The 20,275-nt window shown below is 36.5% G+C and overlaps 2 protein-coding genes across 2 annotated transcripts; one reads left to right on the forward strand and one right to left on the reverse strand.

Annotated features, from left to right (window-relative positions):
* The first annotated feature begins 479 nt into the window (after nt 1-479).
* On the forward strand, nt 480-1,391 carry LOC115216445 (histone H2B, gonadal). Its single transcript, XM_029785785.2, has one exon. The coding sequence runs from the start codon at nt 628-630 to the stop codon at nt 994-996; it is 369 nt and encodes a 122-aa protein (XP_029641645.1). The 5' UTR covers nt 480-627; the 3' UTR covers nt 997-1,391.
* A 4,541-nt stretch (nt 1,392-5,932) lies between these two features.
* LOC115216350 (elongation factor 1-beta) lies at nt 5,933-19,635 on the reverse strand. The gene is made up of 6 exons (XM_029785594.2): nt 19,470-19,635; nt 13,999-14,121; nt 11,674-11,867; nt 9,556-9,681; nt 7,902-7,969; nt 5,933-6,070 (listed from the first exon to the last, which is right to left on the reverse strand). The coding sequence occupies exons 1-6, from the start codon at nt 19,547-19,549 to the stop codon at nt 5,984-5,986; spliced, it is 678 nt and encodes a 225-aa protein (XP_029641454.1). The 5' UTR covers nt 19,550-19,635; the 3' UTR covers nt 5,933-5,983.
* Between the last annotated feature and the right edge of the window lie 640 nt (nt 19,636-20,275).

Consider the following 20,275-nt stretch of genomic DNA (forward strand, 5'->3'; position numbering starts at 1 on the left):
ACCCACACCCTTCTCACCTCATACGTCAAATGTTATTGGAGTCTGTACATTATATAGAATGGGCGGTGAAGGTGTTGTATAGGGTAGTTGAATGTATGCAGGGGACAAGAAAATATTTGTTCTTTATGGAGAGAAGACAGCAACAAAGCATACACCACAATATATGGAACCAACGAGGGAGTTGTACATGAGGCCGGTCGAAGCAGCAGTCAAAATTCTAGCAGAAGTACAATTCAGTGCGCTGCATGATGAGATAATAACGGCTTCGACACCTTCGATCGTTGGTTTGCTCGCTAAAGTCTAACTCGGGGTTAAACAACAATAGTAGATTCTAGAAAAAAAGATGTAATAAAACAGAGCTGTGGCCGCCGCCAATATTTGGAAGACGGCACTAAGCAGTGTATCTCCAAATGAGACAACCCACGTGGTGACGTCATACAAGACTGACCAATAACTATGAACGTAACTCTGCAACAGACGTAACTAATTCATAACAAACTGCCAGACTAAACGAAAACTATGAGAAATCATGCTAATTAGATTATGAATAAGCAAGGCGGAGTAAGTCGTTCTTATAAATATTAGTAGAGCTGTGTGACCCTCCAGCTATAGAACTGCTAAAACAATATGCCGTCTGAAATCAGCTCTAAAGGTGCCAAGAAAGCAACCAAGGCCAAATCCTCACGCTCCGGCGACAAGAAGACAAAAAGAAAGCGAAAAGAAAGTTATTCCATCTACATTTATAAAGTCATGAAGCAAGTGCACCCTGACACGGGTATCTCCAGTAAGGCGATGTCCATTATGAACAGCTTCGTTAACGACTTGTTCGAGAGGATCGCTGCCGAATCCAGCCGCTTGGCTCACTACAACAAACGTTCGACCATTAGTAGCCGTGAGGTGCAGACTGCTGTCCGTCTTCTTCTTCCAGGTGAACTGGCTAAACATGCTGTATCGGAAGGTACCAAGGCTGTTACCAAATATACCAGTAGCAAGTAACCAGAGAAGACCAAAACCTCTTTGCTGCTAATTTTCGGCCGAGAAATTAAGGAAAAAAAAAAAATCCTTTCAGAATCACCACCTATTATGTTTATTATTACAACACAAACGGTTACGGAAATATCCCTTTCACCTATGTCATTCATATATCGTCCTCCTGTATTTCATTCAAGGCAAGTGTAAATATCCTTGCTTTGGCAACTAAGGACTCCCCTTTCTCATATTTTTCTTCCAAATATTTTCAATTTTCCAGTAATTTAAAACTGCCTGACTTTGTCTTTCATTTTACTTAGAGATTTTGTTTGATTCTAATTTTTTCTTCATTCATTGAAAATTCGATCCTGCAACCTCATCTCTATATTTTCTGTATTAAAGCTGATATTGATTTGTCCCTATCACTGTCTCTTGTTTTATTGAAATTATATATACACCACATCCAATTCCTGTTTGAAATTATGTATTTTAGACTTTATTATTTTTTTTTCATCTAATATATTTTAATGTATATCTTGATAATTTTTGTCATCGCCCTCGCACTGTTTTCTTTTATCCCTACTACATTGAATTCAGTCAGGCTTTTCAAGACCTGTTGATTTATTTCTTTTTTCTTTCCCCACTCTCATGACTTTATTTTCTAATAAATATTTCAAAACTGAATAATTCCTGACTCGATCCTAAATGTTTAGTTCTTGCAAAATTTTCGTAAATTTTTTTGTAAATATTTATCTCCTAATTTTTTATAGAGAACAAAATTTGAGACTTCATTGTCTGCTAGATGTAGTTTATAGACGAAGTTAATTGCCTCTATTCTGTCCGTTCTTAGTATAACATATATTGCAGCAGAAATAGTCTTTCTAAAATCCCCATTGCAGTCTATCATTCCCCTTCCTTGTACCCCCCCCCCGTTGCTTTAATAAATCTTTTTATATATATATATATATATATATCTCAAAAGAGCCAGTACCCCCTTTTGCATTTTAGCTCTACACAATTCTATAATTTAAATTTGTCTAGCAGACAAAAATGCCTACGCAGTTTGTAGACTAGCACTAACATATCAGAAGTATTTCCATGTTGCAGGAGGAACTTTGGTGAGAAGAGTTGCTTCAACTAATGAAGTGTTGTCTGGGACATAAAATGAATTTTAGAGACTTCACTGAGAAGTATGGCTTTCTTATTCTGATTTTTTTTTTTTTTTTTTTTTTTTTTTTTTTTTAACTTGCAGGCTACACATGTCTGAGACAACGCCACAGTCGTGACTTTTACACACAAACTTGCTGCAAATTGGCTCAATTTCATATTTTATTTTACTTTTTGTAAGCAAAACACTTCGGGGATGGGCATGATTACATTAAAAAGAAACAAAAAAAATGGAACTCCTGCTGGATGTCCTTTTTTTAAAAAAAGAAAAAGTGTATATTAAGACCGTTATCGTATTTGAGTTGTCTAAATAATTCTGGATGCTACCACATAATTCTTATCCTGGTTCTATTTTCTTTCAAATATAGGCTTGTATATATAATGAATATATATATATATATAAACTAGTTTTTAGTTAATGAACTGTATCTTCACAGTATTTTACATTTAGTTAACTTTTCACACCATTAAATTACTAGTTTACTAGGATTTTAACATCTTTGTAATAATGTCTTGCTAGATTGTTGCTTAGCTTTTCTCTGGTTCTATTTTTTTTTAAACTAGAAGCTAAGATTTGAGCAAAGTTTCATATTAAATAAAATTTGGTCAGAGTACTGTGTATTTTCAGGCCATGATTTTGAAACCTTGTTTCGTAGGGTAAGTGAGGAGTTGCAGATTCTGCTTTCCTAGTTTTACTCTTTATACAGAATTGGTTGCACCCTCCACCCAACACCTTTTTAGTCCTTGTTGATTTATAAGAGGATGAGGACTTCTCTAGTGCTTATTGATTTCTGGTGATGTATTGGCCACTCTAACCTTTTATTACTACACATTTTAGCAGTGTTCCTTAAACCTTATTTCTAAATATGAAGCCTTGACTTTCTACATTCTTAGTCTGTTAATCTCCCACCCACATCTGTAAAATTAGTTGGAATATGAAGACCTTTGCCGCCTGATGTGCTAACTATTTTTCTTAGAACCTAAATATTTTACCATTTAGATTAACATTCATGCAGTTTGTACATTGCTGCATTATCGAATGTGTACTTTATTATAAAGTAGGAAGGAGTTTGGAGACTGAACTATCATTTGTGGCATGTCTCTCTTATTAATCCCTCAATGTCGACTTTCGTCTAAAAGCCCCATGTCGCTTTTTTTTTTTTTTTTTTTCTATCTATATTTAATCCGCCACTGGTTCTCTTTCTTCCGCTACCCACTCGATGCCGTTATTCCTTTGCTAACCATCCAGTTTCCTTTTAACAAACCACGATGTCTTATTTTTCTGCCGTCAATCTGTGTTGTGCTTCAAGAGAAAACATTGACAGTGGTGAGAGCGAAACTGCTTTCATAGATATGACAGCCACAATATTTCAACAGACGTTATTATCAAGAATGACAAAAGCAACAGAATACTCTTATTCCTTTCGCACGTCAGTGCTAATAATAGATCTCCCCCTTTCACATCATTTACACGAACAAATAGCTGGAAACGATAAAAATTAATTTTAATGTATTTGATTAAAGGGGCATAACTCAATGTCTCCTGATATACAGAGTACTCAGACGAGTAAGCTAACATTCTATGTGAAATTTCCTTAATTTGTTTTAACCCTGTAAGGCGTAATTTAGCTGCTCATTCTAGCAAGGTGAATGATCTTACTTAAAAATTCCCTTGCAGTAAGGTAATGCATCAAACACTGTACACTGATCATAGTACAGTCCTAAGTCGGTACAATAGTGCAAATTTAGCGTATTATATAAGCCCCAGGCTACCCAGAATGTTTCATTAGAGGAACACAGCAGTGCTGTGTGAATCTCGATCAGCTAAAGTGATCTAAGCATAAAAGCCAAATTCTCACCGATTAACGTCCGTTTTCCATGCTGGCATGGGTTTGAGAGGTCAGGAGAGCCAGGTTCCAATTTGGTCTGGTGGTTTCTGCAGCTGGATGCCCTTCGTAACGCCAGTGGATGCTTTTTACGTGCCACTGGCACAAGAGCCAGTGAAGCGGGCCTGGCGCCGATCGCGTTCGGATGGTGCTTTTTACATGTCACTGGCACAGGAGCTAGTCATGGGGTACTGGTGTCGGACACGATCAGTTGGTGCTTTTTACGTGCCACCAGCACGGGCTCACCTGCCCCAGCTATGACACTGGTTTGAACTCAACAGGTCTTCTCATGCATATATTGCACGATGCATCAGGAGTATTACCAGGGTTGGATGTGCATGGTTGCAATCTCACTTTAGTTGCCACTCAGTCTCCTGCCATTGCCTCTGAGGCCCAATGTTCGAAATGATAAGCTGGAATGTTTTTTTAAGAGCTTATGTGGGACTAATGACAAAACGAAGTGAAGGATTTTCCATAAAATACAAGGTTTTATGAACAAGTCTAGGATAGCTTGAACAAAATTTAAAGCAGTTATTTTGTTAGTGTCTTGAAATTTGTCTAATATTTATGTGACTATAAAGAACTAAAAGGAATATCAGTATCAAGACTCGGGTCCTCAGAACCATGACTGCAATATTAATTTCTTAGGCACAAGGAACATTTTTAGAAGGGGTTGTTAATTTAGTCTACAGCAGGACTTGATTGCAGCATAATTACATCAACTACGGAAGAAAGGTGAAAAACAACTTGAGCAAGATTTGAACTTCTCTTCTGATTTATGCCCACTACCTTGATAAATATGATAGAATATGGCAGGATTCAATAGGGTCAGCAAATGATCAACAGAATCTAATTTACTTATACTGCAAGTAATTACATTTTTCAGAAATTTATGAATATTATCTCTTGATAATACCAAGTGCCTTTATAGGGATGCTTGCCCTTACCAGAAATAACCAAATCTCCCCTGCTACCATTTTAAATGAAAAAATGTCTATACTTGAAGGCATTTTAGCAATGACTTTTGATCACAAGTTTTCTTGATAAGGAACAAACGGCATAAATACAGTGGTGTTCCATCCTGTAATACAGCTTAGTTGTTTAATGAACATTAGATACGGAGCCATTTAAGTTTTACAGTTAGATGTGATGAAGGTGTATGGACTGCTGGGCTAGAACAGACACTATAAAACTTAGAAAAAGCTCCAGTTTGTAAGATCATTCTTATAGCCACACCACCTGTTAAAGCTATAATCCTTGAATTACAAGATTGTTTTGCAAAGATCTATAGATATTTTAAGAGTGGACATTAGATTTGATATAGACAAGTGCAGACCCATGATCGACTCATTCACTAATACACATTAGAACAATGGAAACATGATATTTTGGCATCATTGATTCAAGGCTCGACTAATATACCATCATTTTAATGTTTTTGTTATCACCTTCCCTCAAGTGTATGGACATTTCTCTATGTGTACGTGAAGAGGAAAAGTGTTTGTCAAGCATTCAATTAATCAATTGTTTTTTTTACTATGTGCAATTATTTTTAGCTTCAGTACCGAATGTAGTTGCCAAAACAAACAAAAAATGGCTGGATATCCAGTCAGCTGTGCCAACTCACTGACATTCAAAACAGCTGTACCCACTTCTTTCTCTCTACAGAATTCACTACTACAGACCAAGATTTCAATCAAGACTACATCTAATAATCCAACAGTAGAGACTAGGCTAGAAATAACAACCAAATCTTCTTCAAAACAGACATTGGGTAATGTAATTCTTAGTTTACTGTGACTAGGAAAGAGACAGGATGGTCATTTATGTATTACATTTGACCCCCAACATCTAGTCTATCAGAGCTGACTCAAAGACCAAAGAAAAAAATCCAAAAACAACTCCATAAACACATTTTATATATTTTATTACACAGTTTCTGCTTAAAGATTTGATGAAATTTAAATTTTATTGAAGGCAACAACGTCTACAGATTGTACATAGTCTTCAAATTTGGTAATCTCTTCGTCAAGATAATCTGTGCCAACCTAGAAATAAAAACAAGGAATCTTAATACAGAGAAGCCAACCATTGTCATTGAATTCTATAAAATATAGCGATTTGCTTTACATGTAACTAGGGGTTCAATTACATTGTACAGTATCGTAGAAAAATGTTTCCTACTATAGCTCCAGGCCAATCAATGCCTTGTGGATTAACAATAGATGGAAACTGAAAGAAGCATGTAGTGTGTGTGTTGTACATCTTTCTTTTCCTTGACACTTACACACTGATTATACAAAAATTGTCACCCATTTATACAAGTAATGTCACTTCTTAAACCCTCTGTGAAAACATGTCCTGCCACTGAGGTGTTCATTATTCAAGGGACCAAATGACATCTTGCTTGGAAGAAACGGGTGAGGGTTGGTGACAGGAAGAGCATCTGACCTCAGAGATCCTGCATTGACAGCTTAGAAAAGATGATATTGATTCTTTTGAGGTGGGTTTCACAGTGTCTAGACACTGTTTGCCAGTTCAACATGATTGAATTCCAGTTGACTTCATCTTCGAGGTTAAGGACGTACTTTAGTCACAGAATGATAACTGTGATTAACAAATTGGTGCATTCTCGAAGGGGAGATAATCCATGACCCTGATGAGACCTGCACTAGTTAGTTTTGAATGTGAGTTTGGAAGTGTGAGAGATATCATATGTAATCCATGGCACATCATAGACATATATAGGCAACATACAATAATAACATGGTTGATTTACATCAACTTTTTACACTGGGACAAGTCATTGCAGCTCTCCTGGATGGGTTAGATCATATCTTGTAAGTTTCGTTTTTGACAAGTTTTTGTTTTAGAAGGGCATCTTTATGCCTAGATGCCCTTCTAAAACAAAAACTTTACAAAGTGTACCGGGTGCATTTTCTCATATTACCAGCACTAGAGAGGAAAGAAGCAAGAGTGGATAATGGCAAGGGGTGAGTGTAACTTTCTTTCACACAGCAACTTGTGCCCATTTAATATTTCAATATAATGAAATAAGGCAAAATAGATTTTTAAATATTATTAATCAGGAATGGAGTTTGAACTGTTGATCTGGGTCAAATGCTTGCAAGCAACTAAAGGCAACCACTAATCTGTGTTCAGTAATTTGGGATTAACCCAAAAGAGGTTTCAGCTTTCTTAGTTGAGGGTCAGTATTTCTTTTAGCCATTGGGTTGTCCGGAAAGTTCGTACTGATTTTTAGTAGCTTACCTTTCAACTTAGAACATGGTTGAGTCCATAAAATATGATTTGACTTCACCTCCATTTAGAGCACAGTTTAAGCTATCTTTACATGGAAGAAGGTTTATGTTCCTATAACCTGTTTTAATTCTGTAACCCTTTAAAATGGAAGATAAGAAAGTTCATTTTCGGCACTTGATGCTTTGGGAACCAGACAAAAATTGCTGCAGCTCAGCTGGCATGTGTTATCCCACCCTCCATATTCACCAGATATTGCTCCTTCAGATTTCCACTTATTCGGGTCTCTTAATGGTAAAAATCTCAATTCCTTGGATGACGTAAAAAGATACCTTGATGAATTCTTTGCCATGAAACCACCTCAATTCTGGGGAGAGGGTATGTTCAAGTCAAAGGAAAGATGGAGATTATTGTGCAACAAAATGGCTCATATTTGGTTGATTAAAAATGTAATGGCAAGTATTTATTGACCTTTTCTTTTCCTTTAAAAATCGGCACAAACTTTCCGGACAACCCAATACTTTTTGAGAGGCAATAAAACAAAAATAGAAGTCAATTCCATCAAATACTGAAACAGTCCTATAAAAAACAATAAAAAATAAATTCAAACTCATTCCTCACCTTATCATCTTCAACCACACAGGTAATCTGTAGTTTTTTAATGCCATAGCCAACTGGAACAAATTTAGCTGGAAGCAAAAAAAAAAACATGAGCATGAAAGCATGGAAAGCGGACGTTAAACGATGATGATGTTTGAAATCTAACATACACAATCTCCATAATTCCCTTCAAAATGTGGTACTATTCAGTGTATATATATATAGATATATATATATATATATATATATATATATATTATACAATACTATATAGCAGGGTACTATTATTTGTAACAAGGATAAAATGATCGTTGCTAGGGCCATGGAGTGAGTGGCTCCCATGCCAGTGACACGTGAAAACACCATTCAAGCATGATCGTTGCCTTACCGGCACATGAAAACAACATTCAAGCGTGGTCGTTGCCAGTGCAGGTATCATGTAAAAACATTTCTTGAGCGTGGTCATTGCCAGAACCGCCTGACTGGCCCTCATGCCGGTGGTACGTAAAAAGCACCCACTACACTCTCGGAGTGGATGGCATTAGGAAGGGCATCCAGCTGTAGAAACTTTGCCAGATCAGATTGGCACCTGGTGCAGCCTCTGGCTCACCAGTCCTCAGTCAAACAACAATGAACGATATGGTGTCATTCATTATCTGGGTAACCATACCGATATTTTACAGTAAGTACAGAACTGTTAATTACATGGGTACAAACAGTGATATTCCAATATAAAGTGTGATATTTAGTGTAGATATACACAGTAATATCCTACAATATATATATCATCATCATCATCATCATTTAACGTCCGTTTTCCGTGCTAGCACGGGTTGGACGGTTTTGACCGGGGTCTAGGGAGCCAGGGGCTGCCCCAGGCTCCAGTCTGGTCTGGCAGTGTTTCTACAGCTGGATGCCCTTCCTAACGCCAACCACTCCGCGAGTGTAGTGGGTGCTTTTTACGTGCCACCTGCACAGGTGCCAGAGGGGTCTGGCATCGGCCACGGTCAGTTGGTGCTTTTTATGTGCCACCTGCACAGAAGCCAGTCGGGGCGGTGCTGGCACCGGCCACGTTCGGATGGTGCTTTTTATGTGGGGGGAGGGTGCAGAAATATAGGGGAGCACCAGTGGGGAGGGTGTGTTCGAGAAACGATGACAGGTTCTAGACAAGTAGAACGTAGGATATCACGAGAGGGGTAATGCATGGTGAAATAGCATATTGAAGAGGGGGGTTCGAAGAGTAGACCCTATAATGGTGGTGGGAGAAGCGACATCCGGTATAGATGGAGCAAAATATAGAGATACCGGTATTGGTGGTGGGGGTGGGCAAGGGCGGGTGCACCGGAATATGCGAAGGTTGAACTTGACGGGCTATATATATATATATATACATACATATATATACATACATACATACATACATACATATTGTATGATATTACTGTAGAGCTATTCAGTGATATCCAATGTTATGCACAGCACCATGCATTGTCTATTTATGGAATCACTCAAAAAAAAAAAAAAAAAAAGAGAGAGAGAAAAACATCATGCTATAAGCTCTTTATATGTAAAGGCTGTCCCCAATGAGACTCACCAAACCTTAAATATCTACATATTCCAGTAGATTGCACACTGCAAACCCCCATCCTGTAACAATACAGAGGAAGCTACTTACAAGCACCCCACAGTAGACCATCACAGCTAACACTTCGCACACATTCTTCTAACTTGGACATGTCAGTCTCATCGTCCCATGGCTTTACATCCAAAATAAGGTTACTCTTGGCAATAATAGCAGGCTCTGAGTGAGAGAAAGAAAACATGAATTAGCAAAATACAGTGCAGATCAAAAACTGGAGGTCAGGACACACAACATATTGAAGTCACTAACATACATATACTATACAAAAAAAATCCCATAACTATTACTTTGTTATCAGGGTAACAAGTAGCAAGACTTTATAACAGCCTTCCATCCTCCAGGAAATTCATTTTGGTCAACTCATCCAAGTAAGAGACATAATTAAAGTGAAAATGGCAAGACTAAATATTAAAACTGGACTTCACGATCAGCATAATATCTGCTCCTTCTACTCCACTTATTGACACAAAAACAATTTTCACATCCTTCCTTCATCTTGTCCATTCACCACCCCCACCTATCCACCATGGTTTGGATCACTCAGAGTTCTTTGCTATATGGTACATATATATTCAACAACAGAAAATTCAGTCAAATGGCTTATGGAATTGAATTGCATTTCTACCAACGTCTTTACAGCATGGACAGAGTTCCACATTTTATTAGGCTTCGGGCAATAAAGAAATTGTTTTGCAATGGAAGTAAAGAATTTTTCCACAATGTATTGGTTCTTGTAAAGTTTTTAATCTCCTTAAATGGTTTGCAAAGTTCATGTCCTTTCTGTTACATTATTTTATCTTTTCCAACCATAACTACTACACAAAAGAAAAATACATTTTAGTTGAACAGGTGCAAAATTAGCAGATAGTTTATGATATCCCTTTACAAAATAAAAGCATCTTTAATTTTTTACTTGTTTGTGACACTGGATTGCAGTCATGCTGGGGCACAGCTTTGAAGGGCTTGAGGCAAAGTAACCTCAGTACATATTTTTAAGCTTGGTACCCATTCTTTCAGTCTCTTACGCTAAACTACTAAACAGGGACATAAACAAACCAACACCAATCGTTAAGCAGGGAGTGGGGGGTGAACGAACACAAAGACACACATATACACACACAACATGCTTCTTTTAGTTTCCATCTACCAACTCCACTCACAAGGCTTTGGTTGTCCTAGGCTTATAGAAGACACACATTCAAGATGCCACACACTGGAACTGAACCCAGAACATGATAGGGGAGCAAACTTCTTGCCACAGTCATGTCTGCCCCATATTTATTTTTAAAATGTAAAATATATATAAAGTATATACAGGAGGCTTCTTTCTATCACATATTTCACATGTATGTGCACCATATCATTATCATACTTTTAGCATCTGCATTTCCATGCCTGCATAGGTCAGATGGAATTTGCAGAGGCAGACACACACACACAGGTGTGGCTATGTGGTAAGAAGCTTGCTTCCCAACTACATGGCTTCAGGTTCAGTTCCACTACACAGAACCTTGGGCAAGTGTCTTCTATCGGCCTGAGGCAACCAAAGCCTAGTGAGTGGATTTGGTAGTCAGAAATTAAATGAATTTTAGCGCTCACACACGTTTGCATTAACAATCTAGTAGCCCAACTCAGTCAATGTTGTTGACTTAAAGCTACAGTTTTTTTCCTCCATGGTAACTGCCACAAACATATTTTAAGTAACCTAAATTTGCTTATGCCTAAGCACTGCTTGGTGCTCATACTGCTGAGCACGTGCACGCACACACACAAACAGTGTCTTTCATGTTCAATATATGAAAGCATGTCTGGTCAGAGGAAATATTACCTTACTTCAAAACCCGTGTGAATTGGTAACAGGAAGGGCATTAGGTCATAGGAAATTTGCTTCCAAAAACCCCATCTGACCCATGCAAGCATGGAAAAATGCACATTAAAACGATGATGCATGTATAAACCAAAATTATGCAGATATTTTGAGATTTATTTTATAATCAAGAATTTGGCATATTTTTAATTAGTCATTAGGGAAACAGTTGTAAATCCTAAAATAATAGAGAATATCAAAATTAGGAAAACGAAACAATTAGAAGACTATAACCTGAGGACAGCATCACGTTAATTTATGAGGCAGAAAAATAATCAACTCACTTTTGCTCTTCTTTAAATTATATTCTTCAATTCGCTTCTGGTGTTCCTTTTTCCTTTCCTCGTCCTCCTCATCATCATCAGAACCAAAGAGATCAATGTCATCATCATCATTATCACTGTCATCAGCTGGTTTAGACTTTGTAGCAGTTGTTCCAGTGCCATAGGAGTCTAGACTCTTCTTGACTCCAGGGAATCTGACAATGAATATCAAACATCCACAAATAACAACAGTATCTTTTGCCAGACATCACAATGGAATGGTCAGCTCAACAGTATGGCATATCCAATCACTAAGGATCAACATTTCAATACCTATCAATGAGTTCAGTGATTTGGGACCTTCCCCACCACTACCACCACTGCTATAATAAAGGTATTCAGGTGTAAAAATCAAACCAAATCAATACTTTGATCTAAATGATAAGGAAGTATTTCTAACAGTCACAGTAAACAATCTTTACAACACTGAAACCATTCTCAGAATTATATTTAAGAATACCTTTTTTCGATAGAATTTGAAGGATGTTGGTGGAAATTTTAACAGGCCAAAAGAGTGTCTGAATTCACTGCAAGTTTTACCATCTTGAGTCCACCTTGACCAGCTCTGCCATGGCTAAATCAACAGATGTATAGGAATAAAAATAACAGTAGAGAGAGTACATGTCCAGACTGGCACACTGCACCTCATGTGGTTAATTATCTGGTGTACAAAAATAATTGCAACCAGTTCAAACTTTTAAACTACATCACTTCTGACCTTGGCACAGGATAAAGAGCAGTTTTTTTTAACCCCAGATAGGAAACATACCCTAAATAGTTACAACAGAGTGAACTCATCTCTGGTTTGTCTAAGAAGGCAGCAACTTTAAATAATAACAGACTCAGACTGTGACAATCCATCTAACCCATAACAGCTTGGAAAGTAGATGTAAAATCATGATGATGATGGAATTTGGTAAAACAAAATAAGAGACTGCAGATAATAAAATGATACTGGAAGGAGTATTAGACATCAGTAGGTCCAGTTTGCAACCGAGAAGTGTTATAGGCCTATCTCAAGGCTTAAAACATATTTATCATTTGTGATGGGAATACACTATTCAGGAACTGCTATGCCATCTTCTGAAATCTATGATTAGTTTCTTTTGTTTAAGATTGGTAATGTTTTCTCTCTCTCTCACACACACACACACACACATACAGCCACTCATATATTAATTGATATTGATTATAATGTAATCTTGCAGCCTGTTGCATCATGTGCCATGCCCGTTATGAAAGGAATGAAGGTGAAAACAAACTCTCCCGTTGCCAAAAAGGCTCGGTAAGTTTTTACTTGGATTTCTTAAAACTTATTCACTACCATAACTGGTTAAGGCAGTTGAAACCTCTCACTTGCAATAACATCTCATCTTTTACAAGACACTCTGTCTTCTCAAACACAGAGACTCAGTTTTCAGTAATATGACTTAGTAACAACAACAATAATAATAATAAGAGCACTCAGAGAGCGCAAACCTTTGCCAAGGCAACACCAACATCCTCTCAATGATTAGCCTGAGATGATTTCTAAATTGAGAATATCTGAAATAAACTAGTCTGCTCTCACAAACAAGAACATTAAAAAATAAACCTGACCACTCTCAAAAATTAAGTTAAAAAAAATGGAAAAATAATCCAGAATCCTTGTCCGGTACCTGATCGATCCCAATGGTAATCATGGAATGTAAAGGTGGCTGTAGTTTATTCTTATCGAATACAAGCCAAAGTTAGAAAATTCACCATGCAAAATAGTTACAGCCTAAAGGGAGATAATTGAGAAAGACTTGACAGTTAACATAAGATTGTAATCATGTAAAGTAAATATAACAAATAATCCAGAATCCTTGTCCAGTACTGAATTGATCCAAAAATCTAATCAGTTTGTACCATCCATGAGGCCAAACATCCCTGAAAGTTTCATCTGAATCCATTCAGTGGTTCTTGAGATATCTTGTCCAGGGACGAACAAGTACAACTGAAAACAATACCTCTGCTTTTCTAAGGCAGAGGTAATAATCCTTTCTACTATAGGCACAAAGGCCAAAACTTTAGGAGAGGGGGCCCAGTTGATTACTTTGACCCTATGCCCCCAGTGCTCAACTAGTTCTTATTTTATTGATCCTAAAAAGATGAAAAGCAAGGTCAAGCTTGGCGGAACTCAGAACATAAAGTGGAAGAAATGCTGCTAAGCATTTTATCTGAAACACAAACAATTCTGTCAATAATAACATTTTTTTTTTTTTTTTTGATTCAGAACAAAAAAACAAGGAAAATAGGTCTTACTTTGCAACTTGTGTCTTGAAAGATTTAATGTGCTCAAACCAGCGTTTGGCATGACAGTAATTTGCAGAGGGCGAAGTAGTAAGTCCACCAAAGACAACACTGTCGGCTTGAGATGGTTCATAGCTGGAACATACCAAAACAGAAAGAAAAAAAAAAAAAAGGATTTACAATGAATTCAAAAGCATCACCCATCCATTTTCTCCCTCTATTCCTGGGTTACAGTCTTCAGGTATCTCCTCTATAGGGGTCCTATCAGAACTATCACTATGCTTCCCTAGTCAAGATTATCTGTGTATTCAGTAGATTATCTGTTCAGTTCTATACTTAAGAGATGAGACATTTATATTTGACGGATATTTATAAGCCCTAAAATTCACTCCATAACTGCCCACGGGCATATGTTGTAGTGGTTAAGAGCATGGGCTACTAACCCTACGATTCTGGGTTTGATTCCAGGCAGTGACCTGAAGAATAATAATAAATAATAATATCGAAAAATACCTTAGGAATGAGAACCCAGGTTCGAAATTTCCCCAAGACACCTGATGAAGGCTGGAGGGTATTATCAGCCGAAACGTTGTGTTAACAATAAGATGAGGACAAACATTCATCAAATGTAAATAATTTATATTATCTGTTACCCAAGGTAATTTAATCTACATTCCAATCAATGTAAACGATGATGATGTACTGAATAGTACACACAAAAATTTCTCAATGTTTCATGTCCACTTTCCATTTTAGCAGGGACTGAATAGATTGCTATAAATTCTTTTGTTTCAGTTACTGGACTGCAACAATCATACTGGGGCATTTAAGAGTTTACCAAATTAAATTGACAAGTACCTCTGTTAAATCAGGTACTTATTCTATTAGTTTCTTTTTGCCAAACTGCTAAGTTATACGGATGCACACAAACCAACAGCTATTGTCAAGTGGCTGAAGTGCAACAACGACACACAAAAACACACTTCTCAAGTTTCCGTCCAGCAATTTCCCTCACAAGGCATTGGTTGGCCTGAGGCAATAGAAGGCATGGCCATGATGCAATGAAATGAGATATAACTGAAGACTTCGTGGTAACAAAGTGAATTCCATATACACAGTCACATACACACGCACTTTTGCATGAATATGTAATGCTGGATAAACTTGTGTTCTGATTGATACAAGAATGTAGTAATATTTCAACTGTACATGTAACATGCAAAAACCACAATATTCAATGTTTAAAAAAATATTCTAAATGTATGAAGAAAACTGAAAAAGCAACAAATATTTGCACCATTCAGGCAACAAACCTCCAACAGAGGATTGTTTTGGGTAGTCATTGCTGGTGTGGGTTTTACAAGGTCAGAGTGCAAATACTACCACAATAATAATGATAAAAATATAATTAAAAATAAAAAACAAATGTTTGAGAAGGAACGAAGGAGACAACCATTCGCTTCAGGCTGCTTCTCAGAAGTTCTCAAGTTAATTTAGGAAGTTGATGGGTTGAAAAAAAAAAAAAAAAAAAAAAAAAAAAAGACAGCCATAGAAAGAACCTATGTTGTCTTTTGAAACTTCCATGATATTTCAATACATCACATGTCAGTCCTAATAAACTACAAATTGTCTTTAATAAAAGCTTATGGTTATAGAAGACAAGACTGGAATAAAACATGATTCGTGATAGTTACCACACAATGCAATGAATCTACTACTAACAGCCACTCCACACAACATGTATTGACAGCCAATCCAAGATGCAATATTGACAGCCACACTACACAAGCACGGACAGCCACCACACAAACATGTAATGAAAGCTACACTGCAATCTATGCATGACTCAACTATCACACAGCACACCCAAACTCTAGTGTATCCCAGATGGTGATCACAGGAATTACTGCCAAATGTTTGGCCAGCTGACTCTAAAGTCCTATTCAGAGTAGAGAGATTTTCCAAATTGTACAGGAATACAACAATATTTAAAACCCGACAAGTTTTTTTTTTTTAATGTTCTAAAACAAATAACTTAAGAAAGCTTAAAACCAACAAATGTTTGAGATTTAATGTAGAAAACAACCACTGAAAACAATGAGGTACACGCATCAATTTAGGAAATTGAAATTAAAAATGATAGGGTTAGAAAGGATCTATGCTATCTTTTGGAACTTCCATAATCTTTTAACCCTAATGCACTTAATCCAGTCATATCTGGCTCAAATGTTCTGTTTTAAGTTCAAATTGGTCAGAGTCAGCTTCTCACACCTAACTCTCCAATGTTATTCATGTAACACATGTTAGTCCCAATTAAGCAGAGACAGTTCTTTATAACAACTTAAACACCAGAATGTGGTACAAGCCTTAGTAGTATTTTTAATATAAAAGTAGTAGTAGACATGTGCTGTAACTATGCATCATGACTCCATCATTTGTTGGATTTTCTATTTCTGCCAAATGACACCTTTGTACCACTCAGGCGACAAACCTCCAACACATAGGGCTGTTTTAGATAGTCGTTGCTAGTGTGGGTTTTACAAGGTCAGAGTGATAATGATAATGATGAAAATAATAAAAACTATAATTTTAATACACCATAAAAGAAGAAGCTTGAGTGATCACTTTATTATAAAGAACAGCCATTCCTAACTTCAGTCCTAAAATGAAAAAAAAAGGACACTAGATAAGGTAATTCATGGATCTGGCTGAAAGCTGGGAGTTGAACACAATCATTACCTCTCACATATACTGTAGCTCTAAATCAAAGTAATGATGAATTTTACTGATTGGTATCCAGGTTCCACTAAATAACATTTCAGAAAGTAAAAACAAACATCTTTATCATCTATTGAACACAGCTATATCCAAATTTATCACCACAGAATATCCTCCACAGTTCCATTTGCACTCATACACACATATGTACACAGCCATTCAAGTAAACCTACTTCACAGCTACACTACATAAACACTACTGCATCAGTCACACATACGTGGTGAACTACTTAACCATAAGATTGTACCATTGCTAAGTATTACGATGTAAAAAAAAGAAAAAGTAGAAACTATATATAATAATCTTTCCTACTGAAGCTGGAGCAGGGTGGGGTAAGTCAATTGTAGAGCTGAAAAAGAGGTAATTTCTACTCTTCTCCTCTGGAAGCCATCTACTCGCAATACCAGAGGGCGCACACTCTCCTACCCTGATTTAATCTCCAGGGATACAGGCATCCAGCAACAGGACCTCCGTAATGCCATGATGGACCGTTAAGTCTGGCGTAGCATGGTAAATTCCACTGTCTCGACCACGGTCGAACAATGATGATGAAGTCATTTACTTTGGCCCCACCCCCTGCCCTTAGTGCTCAACTACTAATTCTATTAACCATGAAAAGACGGAAGGAAAAGTCAACCTCAGCAGAATTTGAACCCAGAACAAAAAAAAAAATGTTAACAGCATTTCTTCCAGTCTTTAGGTATTGAAAACTACCACACATTATGAAAGCCACATAGCATACAGCAAAATGACCTGACTCTAGCATATACAAAGAAGTGGTCACAAGAATTATTGCCAAACATCTAACCAGCTGCTTTTGAGTCTTTTGTAGGAACATTTCCCAAATTGTACAGTAACACAATGTTTAAAACATTATTTTTTTTTAAATGTCTTAAAACAAATATCTTAAGAAAGCTTAAAAATCAACAAATGTTTGAGATTTAATGTAGAAGACAACCACTGAAAACAGATTGCTCCCACGAGGTTCACACATTGATTTCGGAAGTTGAAATTAAAAAAGATAGACGTGGAAAAGATCTAGCTTTCTTTCGGAACTTCCATAATCTTTGAATCTAACAAATTAGTCCTAATTAATTACAGACTATTCTATATAAAAGCCTAAACACAAGAATATAGTACAAACCCCAGTTAGTAATGATTAATTTTATTGATTGTATCCAGGTTCTACTAAATGGCATTTCAGAAAGTTAGTAAAAATAGCCATTTATTTACTTAACACAATTATATCCAACTTTATTTCAACAGATCATCTCCAGTTCAACTTGCAGTTTGGGCACCATATAAACACTGGTGCGTCATTTACACACAAGTATATTATATATATATATATGTGTGTGTGTCTATCTTTTAGAGTTAGCCCAAAAGACAAAGTTCATTGCAGCAGACATGCCATATTTGTCGTAAGAGAAGTAAGTTTTGTACTGGTCTAAAAAGGCATTTAAATATCCACAAATGAGACAAATTTGGACAACTTGCATTACAATTACAATTAAGAGTCGACCCGGTGCGCGCACTCGCATTAGTTAGTCATGACTAGTCGATCCATACTTCGTGTTCTATTTACTTTGTTTAAAAAAATTATTTATTTTGTGTTTTATTTACTTGGCTAGGTAGTAGTTGTAGGATCGACTAGTCACGACTAGCTAGCGCGGGACCATTCTTCGTTTTCATCGACCAAATTCATTCAGAAATATAAACGACACTTGCCCAAGAGGTCGGGGGCCGGGGGTGGCAAACGATATCGACTGGACGGTCACATATAGATATACATTCGCATTTCCTTTTCTAGTAGCCTATTGAAACACAAGTAAAATTTTACATGAATCTTATGTTACATATGTATTTAGATTTAATAAGAACTACCGGGCATATTAATTTCTTTTATACTTTTTTTTTATGGTCTAAATATTTCATGATCTTTACTTTTCGACAGTATTTTATTCCTATATTTTTATTTAATAAAAGCTCTCAGTAACTAACAATCGTACCGATCGAGCTTGACAGAAAGATATATAATGTGTATTCATAATATGTTCGCTTAAGTTATACTAAGGACATAAAATGCATTCACATATGTTTTAGAACGTTTTGTGTATGCATGCAACATGGCCAAATGGGTTTAAAGCACAGATGGGCAACTTTTTCGGAGAAGCAGGCCGCAAGAGACAATCAGAAAAATCAGAAAAAAAGAAAGAAGTTCAAGCTAATTTTACAATTCGGCGTACCATTCAGAAAGTCCCGCAGATTGTACATGACTGCTTTGGGAGATCATTTGACATAATTACAGATTTGTGCCTCCCCCTCCCACTCCGGCTTTGTTACCTGAAAAATACATTCTTTTACAATGAAATTTGGTGAAGATAGGTTTCCGAGGGTGTAGGTGACGATTATGTTGATAACATTAAGAAAAATTGATGCGAAGTGAGAATGAATTTCGGATCATTTTTTCTCACCTCCCGACTTCATTTCTTTGTAACTCTTCAAAATGCATATTTTTTAAATATTTTGGTGAAATATATTTTCGCGAGTTAAATTACGTAATGTTTCAAACATAAATTTTAAAAAACATTAAAGTTAAGGAAATTAGTGATAACAAAGTTGAGGATGGGGATAAACGGCATTTAAATGTCGGTATGAACACGTGGACACATAACGAGAGAGGAATATGGTAATAATGTCATACCCTTCGACGTAGCTGCGAGTAGACATATACTCGTTTAAAGCTTTCAAACCAGCATCTGTTTTCAGGTCTCCAAAACCCATCTTGACGGAGATTTTTCAGTTAAAATAGAAGGAGCTCGCAGAAAACGTTCAGCTTCCAATGGCTATAAAATGGCGTAAAGACCGGTGACTACTGAAATATTCCCGAATTTAAAACACGGACTGTATTTCTTTTTGTTTTTTTCTTATTGTTTCATAAATATATGTGTATGTATGTCTCTCTATATATATATATATTATTCAGGCTTAATGCCAATGTAAGTTATCAAGTATTCATGTGTGTTTGTGAATATCTATATATGTATGTAGTTAGAGAGGTGGGTGATTTCGAGCGTTACGGAAATGGGGTGTTCGTGAAAGCCTTGCTGTAACACAAATCCTTGTAATGCGGAATTAATTTTTCCATTGATTTTTATGTTATAAAATAAGATGTATTCCTTAGGATTTTTGCAGGTTAAAAAACGATACATGAATTTTATGCATTAAAATAACAATTTCTAAGCATACGCATATACATTAGGGAATAAATAAAAATCGTAATAGGGTATGTACTCAAAAAAGATATTGACTTCTGAGGTAGGGTATAAGAGATTGAGGGACACTATGTTCTATCATATAGTTCATCATCATCAACATTTACTTCAGGAATGCAGAATTTATCCAAAATTGTTTGATGTTTATAGCACATTATCTCTTTCTATAGGAACGAAGATAAATGGGTGAAAGAGTGTGGCGAAAGGAAGTCATATATGATTAGTTAACTGAATG

This window comes from Octopus sinensis, linkage group LG10 (genome assembly GCF_006345805.1).
Source record: "Octopus sinensis linkage group LG10, ASM634580v1, whole genome shotgun sequence".
Classification (NCBI taxonomy): Eukaryota; Metazoa; Mollusca; class Cephalopoda; order Octopoda; family Octopodidae; genus Octopus; species Octopus sinensis.

Coding starts and splice junctions, on each gene's coding strand:
- LOC115216445 (XM_029785785.2), top strand. CDS start 628: ATGCCGTCTGAAATCAGCTCTAAAGGTGCCAAGAAAGCAACCAAGGCC.
- LOC115216350 (XM_029785594.2), bottom strand. CDS start 19,549: ATGGGTTTTGGAGACCTGAAAACAGATGCTGGTTTGAAAGCTTTAAAC. Junction 9,682..11,673: donor TAATTTAAAGAAGAGCAAAA/GTGAGTTGATTA, acceptor TCTCTCACTCAG/AGCCTGCTATTATTGCCAAG. Junction 6,071..7,901: donor GTGTGGTTGAAGATGATAAG/GTGAGGAATGAG, acceptor TTTTATTTCTAG/GTTGGCACAGATTATCTTGA.